Raw genomic sequence first — 13,917 nt, 5'->3', positions numbered from 1 at the left:
AAGAATGTAATTGTACATTGTCTAACTAATTGTAACTGTAAATTTGACACACATTAAATGCAGATTAAATAATATAGTTTTTCAGCCCAGAATAGTGTCTGCAAAACTTCCTTTTAAGCTGCATTTCAAGTTAGTGGAGTCGTTTGATATGAAATTCTTGTTCTCATATACAGGATGTATTCAGAGAAAAAGTTAAGCAAGTTAAAAGTTAAAGAGAGAAAAGTTAATGAGCCATCAAGGAACTTCATTGCATTTATGCATAAAATCTTCTCAATCTAGTAAAGTTGACCTGCACTTTGAAGCAGTCTTTATTCATTATCCCAGTATTCAAGTTTTTACTTTATTATTAATCAAATACTAGTAGCAAAACTGGCAGTACAAGATGTAGCGTAACAAACTTATTCAAAACAAAAAAAGGTAAGAAAAAGTCAACAATAGCCACATAGAGACAAAACAAATGTTATGATTTAAATATTGTGATTTTTATTATCCTAAATTGCATCTATAATATACAAACATTCACAATATATTGTACAATCACTTTGTGCTTCTCCTACATACAGGAGTGAACTGTAAGACAACACTCGCTATATAATTTGTCCATGGTATACACAGCATGAAAAATAAATTCATACTCAACACCGTTATAATTCCTAAATCTATAATTTACAAATTCACTTAAAAAATAATTATATGAAGACAATGGCAATATTATTGTACATTTCTCTGAATCAATATGAAGACACATGTGGAGTTACACACAAAAACGTGCGCTGTGGTAGCTATAACAATTTGGCAGGATCTTGTTTTTTTTCTATCTTCAATATTTAATCATGAATGCACAATTTTTTTTCTCGTCGTCTTTCTTTTTTTCTTGACGTCTTTCGTAAACACACACACGTACTTGTATCTCAGCTGACATGACAAAATCAAAATATCACATTCCCGTCAAAGATACTGTACAGAAACACAATGAAACATTACAACTCAACACGCAATAAATACCATGATAACCATCTGCAACACAATGTTGGCTCTAAAATCACACTCACACACACACACACACACACATACACATTCATGTAGGAAACACTGCAAACACGACGGCTATGTGACTACACCTGCTAAAGGGGAAGGAGAGAACCATGTGCTCTTCACTCATCAGCTCTGCTCACATGTGTGCGTGAGTATAAAACACCCTCAGTATGACGCTGGATTGTGTCGGCCAGTGCAAACGCTGTAAGCCACCATGAAACAGGGCTGCAGCTCTTAGTGGCAGTCTGGGGTCGAGTCTCTGGCAGTCTGGAGGGCAGATGGGGGTTGTGGTCATTCTGAGTCTCTCTGTGGTGGTTGTGTGTCTCTGTGGTCATTTTAAGTCACTGTAGTTTTGCCTCTTTTTGTTGTCATTTTGCATCTCTTTGCAGTTTTGTGTGTCTTGTGAAGATGTTGGCTTAAGTTTCCAACAATACTTTTTTCTGGGGGGTACGGGGGGTGTTCCCTTCCTGAATCAAGAGTCAACATTAAGCCCATTCAGTAATCCTTCCATGCTTACAATACCCAACCTAATATGATACGTTTGTCTTACTACATACTGTACAATGATTTGTCTTTCAACTCTATCCAATAACAACACTATAATTTAAATGAACCCTGTTAGAACACCAAGAGGCACTCTCTGTCCAACTTTATGCTGTTAAAAACACTACAGAGCAGCATGACGCTTTAATGTCAGACATGTTTTTGGACACGACCCGCTCCTCCAATGATTGTGGCTGCAGCCCTGCCTGGGAGTTGTGCATTGGTGGTGTAGCCCTAAAGCGTCTTTCAAGCGACAAACAGCACTAAGTAAGGCCAGTAACAGTTAGTTAGAGTATAGGCATATTGTATTAGAGGGAACTCACTATTACTAGCTATCTGAGAAGCAGCCTAATCTGATGTTTTTTAGCGGATGACTCGCGGGTGAACGACTGTGAACGTGAGCCACTGTGGTGTGAGTTTCTCATTGTGCTACACTTTGAGAGGAGAGGCAGTGCTGTGCTTACCTGTGGACCCTACTGCCTTCTCCGCTCAGCAGTGCACTCTCAACAAACTCTAGTTCGGTTGTGCATCTAATTTGCCTCATCTTCAAAAGGTCTTTAGACTGCTAACGAAACGTAGACAACAATGGTTTGAAGGAACCCTTTAGTTAACCCGGTCACACCAGCATTACATAAATAACAGTTTATGTCAATGGTATCATCGCGATCAGTGGATTTGCTCGCAAAGATCAAGTGAGTTCAAAAAAATATTTTTTGTCAGTTTGAAATTTGGCGAGTTTTGACACACAAATTTGCACCATTGACCAAAAGCAAGCCATCCTAACTTAGCCGAAAATTTCAAAACAAAGACGTTATTGTAGCACAATCTTCTTTTAAACATAGCCTAATTGTCCTCTGTCATACTTTAACCTGTTCCACAATCGAGAAATGGTTTGCTGCGACGATAATACGAGTACCTCTCAAATAAAATGTACAAACTTATTGCCCCGTTAGCAACCACGCTAAGTACCTTGACAAGTGGCACTTCTATGTAACTTCAAAGTGGCAGCAACCTCGCCTGCTTGGAGAACCACTGACTAGTGCTAACATTGTTCCGCTAGCTAGCGTGTTAGTGCCCAACAATCGCTGCAAATATTCACCAAACTTCTAACTCACTCTAATTGGCGAGTAAGCATCATGAACTTAGCTTTTCCACTTTCTGGTGTGACCAGGCTTTCATTTTCAACTGTTATCTCATAACCTCCTGTATTCTAGCTTGGCTCTACAACCTTTTGAAACAAGCCAAATTAAATTTTGTTCAGTGTTCACTGCCACGCTTACTCCTCCACCTACATAAGAACCAACCACGGATACTTGGGCACGGGACGTAAGGGGATGAAACTGGCTACATCAATTGCAGTAGCGGTAATGATTATTGACTGCTCACAAACATGGACTGAAGCAGAGAGAGTGATGTTGCAATAGTTAATCCGATTTCCTTTTTTTTTTTCATTTTTCTCGAGAGCTATGGAGGTGGAGGTGGGGGGAGGAGAGGACGAGGCGACAGCGGAAGGATGAACGGACAGATGGACGGATGATCAGCAGCACTTCTGAGGTAACTGGGCAGGCTTGTCGGTCAGTCTGGTGGTCTTGGTGCCGGGGGCCACAGGCACCTCCACGTCCACGCGCTCCGACATCTTCACACAGATGATGTCCACCAGACGCTCGAAGACCTGCCGGACGTTGATGTTCTCCTTGGCGCTCGCCTCGTAATACTCAAAGCCTGCAGGAGGAAACAGAAAGGTTAAACAGGTGAAAATGGATACATGCAGACTTGTTCATGTGAAGGCAGTCGTGACGAAGACAGGCGTTTTAGCTTGGTAGGTAGGTAGGTACTGCCAACTGGGAATAGTAATGTTGCAGCAGTTTACAGCTAATAAAGACAAAGATGATGATAAATGTACCGCACAAGTGTGAAATGCTGTGCAGTGTAGCCATCTAGTGAGGTGGACATAGTGGACCAGTGCTAAATGAAATGAAACTCTGCAGTAAAGTTCTAGAGCAGTTATGGATCAGATCATAATAGGGTCGAGAGGTTCTTTCATTGATTTACTAAACCTAGACCTCTTGTCACAATGTTGTATATGAAGCCAGGGGGAGCTCTGCTAAAAGAGACCTAAGCTCTCCTGAAAGCAAAAAAAGTTCCAATTGATTATTCAAATAATTTCTGGCCAACTTAATTAAACGTTTTAGCATTTCAGTATGCTGCTTTCATTCACCAGGAACCTCATCCCATCCCCAAATGAAAGGAAAAAAAAGTCACTTCAGAGCAGGAAAAGATCAACAGTTGGTGAGACTTTGTATATCGACATGGTCAGCAATATTTAATCCTAACAACAATACAACTCGACAGAAAAACACTGACTCATTTGGATATGTTTATATTTCGTTATAAAACCTGTCAAAAACTATAAAATATTGAATATTGGTAGACCCAATAGAATCATGTGAAAGATACTGGTACTGAAAAACAGTTGAACTGAATTACTGGAGTGTTTATTGACAAAGCTGGGATAGGACATAATTAAAAAATTATAAAATGATCGAAATTAAACAATCAGAAAGGGGACAAATTACTTTAAAACTGGTGTCAACTTATACAATAGATATAATATATTTGTAACAAGGGGTCACATGTAGACATTGCTTTTAAGGGGACACATTTGGATATTAATAGTGCTATCTTTAGGCTTTTAAAGACTGTTGTCTGACTTAAGTTGGGTGTGGTTTCATCTATTTGAGCATCTCATGGTGTGTTTGCTCTTCTCAGACTCTTCTTCCCACTTCACAAATATCCATTTGTAACCTGGGATACCATATGTTTGAATGTGACACTGTGAAACCACACAGTTGCAGGTTAGAAAAATGTCTTCAGGCAGCCACTTTGTGCAATACTTTTTTCACGGTAAAAAATGAAATGTCAGCGCTTGTAATCTTTCCATCACCACCTGTAGCTGCTTGCGAAACACTTTATCTTCACATGAATTTTCTTAAGCACACCCACATTACAAAATAAATTGGTTGACCTGGTCTGAAACATCGTCCTGAACCGCGTGAAACATTTTGCTGCAACAAACTCTTGTTTGAGTGTTTCAGCCTGCAGCATTTACATTTAATAAAGGCTGGTATCGGTGAACAAATAGCTCCCAGCAGTGGAGCTAAAACCAGTATTGTGCATTCTTATTTCAAACGCCTCTTTGGCAAGACATTTATAGTATTATTTAGGTATTCCTTAGTACACACACGAAGATATTCAGTTAAAATGGCTCATACAAGTTCAGCTCTTTCTCACAGTTCATATGAATAATACCAGACCCAAATGGGTGTTGTAACATTATTTGTTTAACTTTAGTCAAATTGTCTCCATTAAAAGTATGCTGAATTAGCTATTAGCTGTTCCTGCTGGGGAGTGCCAGTCACAGTGAAACGTATCGTTTGAAAATATAAACAATAAAGCATAAGCTGTAGCTTTGTGTTGCTTGTCCAAGTAACTTATCATCAGCTGCAAACTCACCCCCACATCTACCACATTCAGCACAAAGGTCTAAAAATACAAAAAAACTCAGGGCCATCAAAACTAACACATTCTATTTCCATAACAGCACTTCGTGCAGAACCAGCCAATTACTAAACGACTCCCCAGTTCTGCATCAGCACTTTACGAAAGCAAAGCACCAATACAGTATTTTAACTGTACTTTATTCTTATTTTCCACGAGACTTTCCTCTTGGACTAATATCTTACGCCTGCGGATGGATGTTGTGTTTTATGGTGGAGGGTGTTACGTATCGTCATCATGTGCCTTGGCTGTTATGCTGTGACTGTTTTTCCTTCTGCCATGAGTACACTGACACAAATTCTTAACAACTATAAATTGTTTGGCAATTAAGTATTGTGTCTGGAATCTTAAAAACGTATCTCAGTGTATCTTTGTTATGTACATATCAACAGCGTTGTGTTCAAAATAAATACAAAGTATGGCAGTACATATTTTATACCTGGACTAACGAGTTAATTATAACAAATTTTGAGTGATAAATCTTCAATTTCAAATTCATAAACTGTACATGTGCTGTGTGAGAAAGCAGAGGTTCATGGGTATTGTAGTATCTAGAGCCAATCCACCAATTCTCACAAAAAAAAAACCTGATTTCACAGAAGCGTAGTTGAAATCATTCAAACTGATAGTCAGAATATAAACCTATGAGACTGTTACATTACCCTGGAGACTTTCTGTGTCGAGAAAACCTTCAAACCAGAACTCAGATTAGGAAAATACTTTCTAAACCTCTCTCAGTTAGCCATATCAGAGTCCTGTTGGAACCCTGTTATATCAAAGTATTCAATAACACTAGCAGCATCTCACCTAACTGCTCGGCGAGGTGTTTTCCTTTCTCTGGAGGTACGATTCTCTCCTCGTCCATGTCACACTTGTTGCCCACCATGATTACCTGGGCGTTGTCCCATGAGTACGTCTTAATCTGAGTCGCCCTGGAAGCACATTTTAAATCCTTTATTTTCAGTGTCAAACACAAAGAAGCAGCATACACACAGCTTCCGGGGCAATCTCGTACCAGTCCTGGACGGCATTGAAGGACTCCTCATTGGTGATGTCATACATGAGGATGAAGCCCATGGCACCACGGTAGTAGGCCGTGGTGATGGTGCGATAACGCTCCTGTCCTGCCGTGTCCTGAAAATAAAAAACAAACAGCCAATCACACATCTGATTTACTCGGGAAAAAAATCTAAATTTGGGTTTGTATACTTGCCACTTCTAAGTCTCAAGCTCCACAAGTGCCCCCTACAGACCATAACAGACTGAACAAACAACATATTGATTGTTTATTTATTTCAGAGGAAAGGAAAGAGACCATCACCAGAACACATGGAAAGGTAGCACTAGAGGACAGAGAGTTTATCCTCTGAGGAGCATGATTGTGCTCAGCAAATCTAATGAAGATCTGCCCTTTAGGATTTGATGCTTCTTGTGTACAAGTGTACAAATTGTTGCAGTTGTAGGGAAACAGAAAAAGTCCAGGGAGACACTAAAATTGTCCTCCCCATTCCTTAAATTGGAATAATGCTTCTCCAGGGTGCAGGTAGATAAATGTGCACAGGGGTCACTCTGATGCGTTTGCAAGGCTGTTTCTTTACTGGTATCGTCTGCAGTTCAAACACGCATCCGGACAGACAGTAAATTAACCACAGCAGCTGCTGTGAAATGAACCACTGTTCTCCCTGTCACGTATAGAAGCAACAACACAAAAGCAGCTCCAGCTATTTCAACACATGCGGTCATACGGACGGCACACCAAGCTGCCGTAGCGTTTGTCAGATTCCTGATCATTTTAACAACTGAATGATCCGTGTGTCCCACAGAGGCTGAATTGTTGAAACTACACTGTGTACCAGTTACTCTTATAGTGCATCACCCCCTCTTTCTGGACTGGAGTTGTGCCGACCCGGATCTGCGTATAGCCCGGGAAAAGCAAGACGAGATGGTATATCAGATCTGCAACAGTAAAAAACGAAAGTGAACAAAATCACATCTGGATGTGTTCATGGAAATGTCAAAGTTATTAGGATTCATCAACTGGGGTCCATTTGCAGGAAATATCATGGAAATCTGACTGTGAACTAGCCAACCTCACTGATATTCTGTGTATGAACTGTTTGGACACTGTGTCCTGCTAACTGTGAATAGAGATAAGCCCACATCCAAACATACCAGGCTGGGGTATTATCAGTTATATTCTGGCTTTCAAAACCAGGCCGTTTGATTTTGGCTAATGGTGTTTCCATGGAGACACAAGCTGTGATACATGTCTCCATCATTTGGACCGCAAGTCGTTAAAAAGCATACATTTTAGCTGCGACACAAACACCCAATATATGAATATATAAACAGACGTGGAAAAAAAATAAAAAATTCTAGAGACTAATTCTGGAGCAATCATCCATCCATCCAACACACACACACACCCATCCCCCCCCCCCCCCCCCCCCAAAGATCGTGAGGGACATACCCCCAGAGGTCATTGAGGGGTGTGCAGCACCAGAACAGCAACAAAGTTTCTTCTCTCAGAACGCTAAAACGAATGGGTTTCTACCACTGTACTGGGCACAAAGATGAGAATACTATAAGATAAAACACAGATTCATTTTTTGGCCTTAAGAGAACAGCTTGAACTTGTCAGGGAAATTTGGTATTTTCAATGACATAATTAATACAATTTTATTTTTTTGTTAAGATAAAAAAACAATCATGCTCAATCTAATGACACTACATGTGCTCGTTTATTCCTGTTCTCAATGGGGAAGAACGGGTATCAGATGTTAGCAATATGTTAACGTCTATAGTTGAAGATGTGTAAAGAAAAATCAAAATGCAGAAAATCCGGTGGTTTGAAATGTACTTGATGATAAATTTAAAACATCAGGGATACATGGCTTTGGATGTTGCACAGCCAATCAGTTATGAAGACTGTCTCTATCTGAGTGTGAACATCTCACAGGAGCCAAACATCTTCTTCCCCTCTTAACACTCTTAACCGTCGTTATTCGAAGCGCCGAATCGATCAATCCGCGGCCACCAGCGCCGATCACTGCAACAAATCAGCTGAGCCTCGATGTGACTTTCAGGCCTGTCCACAACAACTCCCACTTTGTTCAGCCACCGCCATCCTCCACCATTTCATCCTCACACTACAGCTGGTCTGGGTGCAGTCATTCTGCTAAATTTAGCTCTTTTGTGCTTCACTTCCTATGAGCTTATTCAACAGTCTCTGGTTTTCTCTTTCTTTCGCTTCTTGTGGGATATGGCGACTGCTTATTTGCATTTAATTAATTCAAATTTTATGCAGAGCGTGATTGCGTGTGTGAGTGTGAGTGTGTGTGTGTAGTGGCGACATTAATCATAAGAAGGGTGATAAGCATAGACTCAGGCAGTGACTGATTCCTCTCAGTTTAGTTGAAAGAGGAGAGAAATGTGTGTTTGAGTTCCACAGAGGAAGAATGAACAGCTGAACACTGCGACACCACGTGCATGAATGTGCTGCTCGAACGGCGTCTCCAATCTCCTGGTTCCAGTCTTTCCAGCAGATGTTGAACTTAGTTCTAGGGATTTTCTCCCATTCAGACATAAGAGTATTAGATTAAAGAGTATGATTCATCCAGTAACATCCAAGGAGTTCATTATTCTAACAGAATAAAACAAAGATTTGTTTTTTTAATAAACATTTTTGTCAACATGATAGCATGCCTACGGAAAAACTAAAGGCAAATCAGTATTCACTTTAGTCAAAACCCTGCTGTTTGTTGCATTGTTTATGCGTGTGCATTGTGTCTTTTTTTACTCATCACTGTGCTTTCAGTTTGAATCAATCGGCTCTGATTAGCTCTGGCACTCTCCCCCCACCTCCCCCCCCCCCCCCCCCCCCACACACACACACACACCTCTCTCCACCCATCTCTGTCCCCACCTCCCTTCCTCCCCCTTCCTCCAGGCTCCTCTGTCCCCTGCCAGGTCTCAACCTCTTCACCCCAAGAGGTCTCTTTAATTGCCATTGACGACAACACTGTTAGTGTGCGTGCATGTGTGTGTGTGTGTGTGTGTGTGTGAGCATGAAGAGCTGCTGCCATGGCAACAACATCACACCGATGACACAAGCTGAAGAGAACCAGAAGTCTGTGTATCTGTCTTCTTCTTTTTTTTTATCCTCCTCCCAGCAGCTTGTTGTTGAGAGCAGAACACCATGTTACACTGCATCACTCTGTGTGTTACAGTAATGTTGCTCTATGCCAGACAGACAGACAGACAGACAGACAGACAGACAGACAGACAGACAGACAGACAGACAGACAGACAGACAGACAGACAGACAGACAGACAGACAGACAGATAGATTTGGATACAAACATAAATCCATCCACCCTCACCCAGATCTGCAGCTTGATCCTCTTGTCGTTGCGATACACCGTCTTCACCTTGAAGTCGATGCCCACGGTGCTGACGAAAGAGTTGCTGAAGGAGTCGTCGGCATAGCGGAACAGGAAGGAGGTTTTGCCAACGCTGCTGTTGCCGATGATCAGGAGCTTGAACATATAGTCAAAGTTCTGGTCGGAGCCGTCCCGCTGCCCGAAACGCTGGTCTGCCTTCGCCATCTGGAGGTTTTGGTTTGAGGAAAGAGAGATAAAACACAATCAGCATCAGGAAAATCTGACATTATTTAGACTGTTATGTATTTTAGGATCCTAAAATACAGGAAAAATAAATATTTACACAGAAAAAAAACTGTTTCACCAAAAATTACAATATTTTAGAGCTCCCCCTTAATCTCTCAAATTAGGCTTGCTGGGGAGCTCATGTTTCTTTCTGGGGATAGACTGTTGTTGGTCTTATGGAAGGCGCGGTAAGTGTTAAATCCTGGATAATCAAAATGCAAGAAATAGCAGCGGCCCCGTATTTATTCATTAAAAACTTTTTTGTATCAACACCTCTCTATTTGAAGCATCACCGAGGATGACAATGACCTACTTTAATCCCAAAACGTTAACAACAATGATGGTTTATAAGGCCACACAGAGTAAAAACCCATTTAACATGAGAAAATTACATTTCGGTTTTTTCTTAGCAAGTGAAATAAATTGTTCATGCGATTGCATCCATGGCAGGTGACAACATAACAAAAGCATATTTCAGTTGTGGAAATAAAATGTGCTGAATACAACAAACAAAACCCGTGCTTTGATGACAACCTGGGTTTTTAATGACACTCGTGTCGAAGGCAGTTAACTGTTGAACATCTTTTAATTGCTCATTTCAGATTAAATCTTCCTGAGAGAAAAACAACCCGACCTCTAGCTGTGACGAAACCTGTTGAATGAGCCGAAAACTGCACAAAGCTGCTCCTCTGCCAAATGTGATTCAAGCAACTTCAATGAGCAAGTAAAAAATAAAAAAAACATGTCGAACAAAGACACAGTGCAAACATACATTTCCTGTTAGACTTCACCTGTCAAGACCAATGAAAAGCCTGAGCCGCCTCTGGGGTCGGCCTTGCAGACAGGTAGAGGTCGGTGATCAGGACTGAATGAATGCGAGCAGCAGATGAGTCAGAGCTGAAGATCCTGCTGGGTCTAATCTAGCATGGATGGCTGTGTCAGTGGAGACTCATCCTCTCCGTTAGCGACCGGGGGAGGAAAACAAGTACTACAAAATCCATCTGAAAGGGTGATTCTAGTTGTGGATGAAGGCTTATTATCTCTGGATCGTTCATGAGGCTCATCATGATTGATTTGATGGGAAATAACTGACTTTCTGCTGCATGTCATGAGTGATTTTGGAGATTTTTTTTGATTCACTAAAGTCAGTTTCTTCACTAAAATTGAACAACGTCTTCTGTAGCATCTGTCACAGTGCTTCTGCTTTCTATGCAAGACTTGTCATGGTATCAATGGTTTATGAGACAGAGTCCCAATCATACTAATCTTTTTTTATTTCATTTATTTTAGGATTTTAAAGTTACAGTGAGGAACTTTTACTAGTTAGGAAACAGTCTCAATGTATTACTATATGAACTACACAAGTAAACGAAACCATCAGCGAGGCGATTTACTATTTGTTGGAATGCTGTTAAGACACACTCTCTCTCTCTCTCTCTCTCTCTCTCTCTCTCTCTCTCTCTCTCTCTCTCTCTCTCTCTCTCTCTCTCTCTCTCTCTCTCTCTCTCTCTCTCCCACCCCATTTTAAAATAATGAATAGGATTTCAGCAATGTTTTGCTTTGTTTTCAGGAAATGCTTTCAGGAAATGCTTTTTCTAGTTCTATATAGTTATTCTCAATGCTTGTCAGCGGTGCCACTGGGAAAAATACCATATGAAATTATGTTCACCAGAAACTCCTTCAGCGGGACTTTTCGACAGCGACCAGCCCACCAGAGACAGACCCCAGATCTGGCTTTGCGGTTCTATTTCTTTTGTTTGCCTTATTTTTTCTGCATTGAGTAATTTCACTTTTAATACAATGAACCTGGTTGAATTTGAATTATTTCACTTAAAAAGTGTGTATCTATTTCCGCTCGATGGCCTTCAACATGGCGACGGCTGAACCGGCAGCTAGCAGCTAACGGTGCTAAAAGCGTGGGTTGGGTGCTACGCTTCCGCAACGACACTGTGCGCCAGGACGGCGTTATAACCGCTGTATGAGCGCAGTGCAGAGCAGCGGGCATTAGCTAACCCGTGGGGCACGCTCACATGCACTAAAAATATGGCTCAGTAAAAAAAAAAAGAAGCACAAAGAAGCTCAGAAAACTGCACACACAATGCAGACATTTTTCTTGTGACAGTATTTTTTTTCTACCACTGAACATCATAGGCCTTCAATATTACTAGCAAAATGAAATACATATACAGATAGAGGGTACACAATCACACCAACAGTCCACCACCCTTGAGGTACTTTCGTACAAGGATCCAAATTCTGACAAAAAATTCGAAGCCTTTACCTTTCAAAGTATAAAACGATCATCAACAACATCAAGTGAAATGACCTGAGTTCACCTTGGTTTGCCAAAAGCTAACACACTCTCAAGGGCTACAGAAAACTTTCAAATACACACTTCCAATATGTAAACAGTATTCAAAGAGTTGTGATGACCCGTCTGCCTTATTAATATAGAGTATAATATAGATATTATATAGAATATAAATATTCAAGTTGCTCAAAATCCATTTCTGATTTAATAATTCAACTCAAGTCTGAAATATCTCAACATGTCACGAATTCCCCTTCATATTAGTTTATTTTCATCCTGTGCTTATTTGACTAACTCTCCTGTCATTTCAGATCCTACCACGCACACCCGATCATCTCTCATTCCCCTCACCTGGTCCTCCACACCCATCTCACCTGCAGCCCATTCCCTCATTAGCCCTCACTATTTAGGTCCCTTCACTTGCACTCTGCCAAGCTCTCCAGTGTTTTATATATCGTACTATTCTGATCTGCCTGTTTTCTCGACCTTGGATTTTTGCCTGCCCCTTGTTGGATTTGTTTGCCTGTTGGACTGGCCTCCCGGTGTTGACCCTGCCTTTACCAAGTAAAGAAACCTTTACCTGAATCTTGTCTCCGAGTTGTGCTTTTGGGTTGTATGTTGGGCTGTATTGTTTGTACAGATGCATTGGCCTACATTTTTGTGTGGACATTCGTGTTCCCCAGATGAAGAATCAGATGAAGATGTTTATGTGACTATAAGCAAAACTAATCCAATCCCATCAGCCGCAGCTGTACCTTGTGGTTACTGCCAAATCAAGCGTACGATGGTGAACATGGTAAACATTATAGCTGCTAAAGCATGTTAGTATTTAACTCAAAGTATCAATGATCCTCCAGCACCAGTACAAAAACTCCCCATAAAAATCACAATAAGGCCGCTTTAAACTCACTATGGACACAAATAGCCTATTTATGCATACAACCTACAACACCACAGAAAACTACAACCCTATACAGGATTAACATACGGAAGGATCAACGACGATAAAACGCAACATATCAACAACGCACCTGTGAACTCTGTGAGCAACCTAATAAAGATATACAATAGTATGTACTATAAAGCTATTTTGAGTTTAACATTTTACATTTAATTGTAAAATCACACAGTACAATAGGGCCACTGCATTCCTAGAGGGGGATGCAATAATATACATACCTCAACCGATTAAGACATCATGAGGCCAATAGAGGCTAAACTCCCTCTAGAGAGCCACAGACACGCTGCACCTGAGATTATTATGGGATATCATAGGAACATGGTGTTTTATTGTGTATCAATATTCTACATTATGATCGATATTTAGCACCATTGGATCACCTTGGGTGCATTTTAGTGTATGATAAGGGTTATTATAAGAGGTTAGATTGTTTATAAAATGAAACAAAACCCGTCATTTATAGGACGATTAGCCAACGTAGAAATAATGGAGCTCCATTGATCGACGTTCCTGGATTCGTATCATTCATCAGGCCTGTGTATCTGCCTGAGAGAGTGTGTGTGTGTGCGTGTGTGTGTGTGTTCATAAAACTGGTGTTAAACGGTGTTGTGTCACCGCCGGTCATCCGTGTTTTTTGACTGTTTGTCTCTTACCTCTGCAGGGCGGATCTGATGATTTCTCTCTCTTTGCTCTGCACCTGATGAAGGCAGCTCGCTCCCCCAAAAATACTACTGCTAAAATAACAATAAAAACAACAAATGTATCCGCAACAACAACGGCGCGTCCTATCCAATCCACCGACCGTCTGTGCAGGAAATCAGGAACACTGGCTGCGTCGTTTG

The 13,917-nt window shown here is 40.9% G+C and overlaps 1 protein-coding gene across 1 annotated transcript; it reads right to left on the bottom strand.

Moving 5' to 3' along the window:
* Positions 1-3,115: 3,115 nt before the first annotated feature.
* rab3b (RAB3B, member RAS oncogene family) lies at positions 3,116-13,829 on the bottom strand (the record flags this gene model as incomplete). Its single annotated transcript, XM_079266773.1, has 5 exons — positions 13,729-13,829; positions 9,519-9,743; positions 6,152-6,270; positions 5,944-6,068; positions 3,116-3,300 (listed from the first exon to the last, which is right to left on the bottom strand). The coding sequence occupies exons 2-5, from the start codon at positions 9,741-9,743 to the stop codon at positions 3,116-3,118; spliced, it is 654 nt and encodes a 217-aa protein (XP_079122899.1). The 5' UTR covers positions 13,729-13,829.
* Positions 13,830-13,917: the final 88 nt, after the last annotated feature.

Source organism: Melanostigma gelatinosum, assembly GCF_949748355.1.
Source record: "Melanostigma gelatinosum genome assembly, chromosome: 4".
NCBI classification, from domain to species: domain Eukaryota; kingdom Metazoa; phylum Chordata; class Actinopteri; order Perciformes; family Zoarcidae; genus Melanostigma; species Melanostigma gelatinosum.
This window is presented reverse-complemented; position numbering and strand designations above follow the sequence as displayed.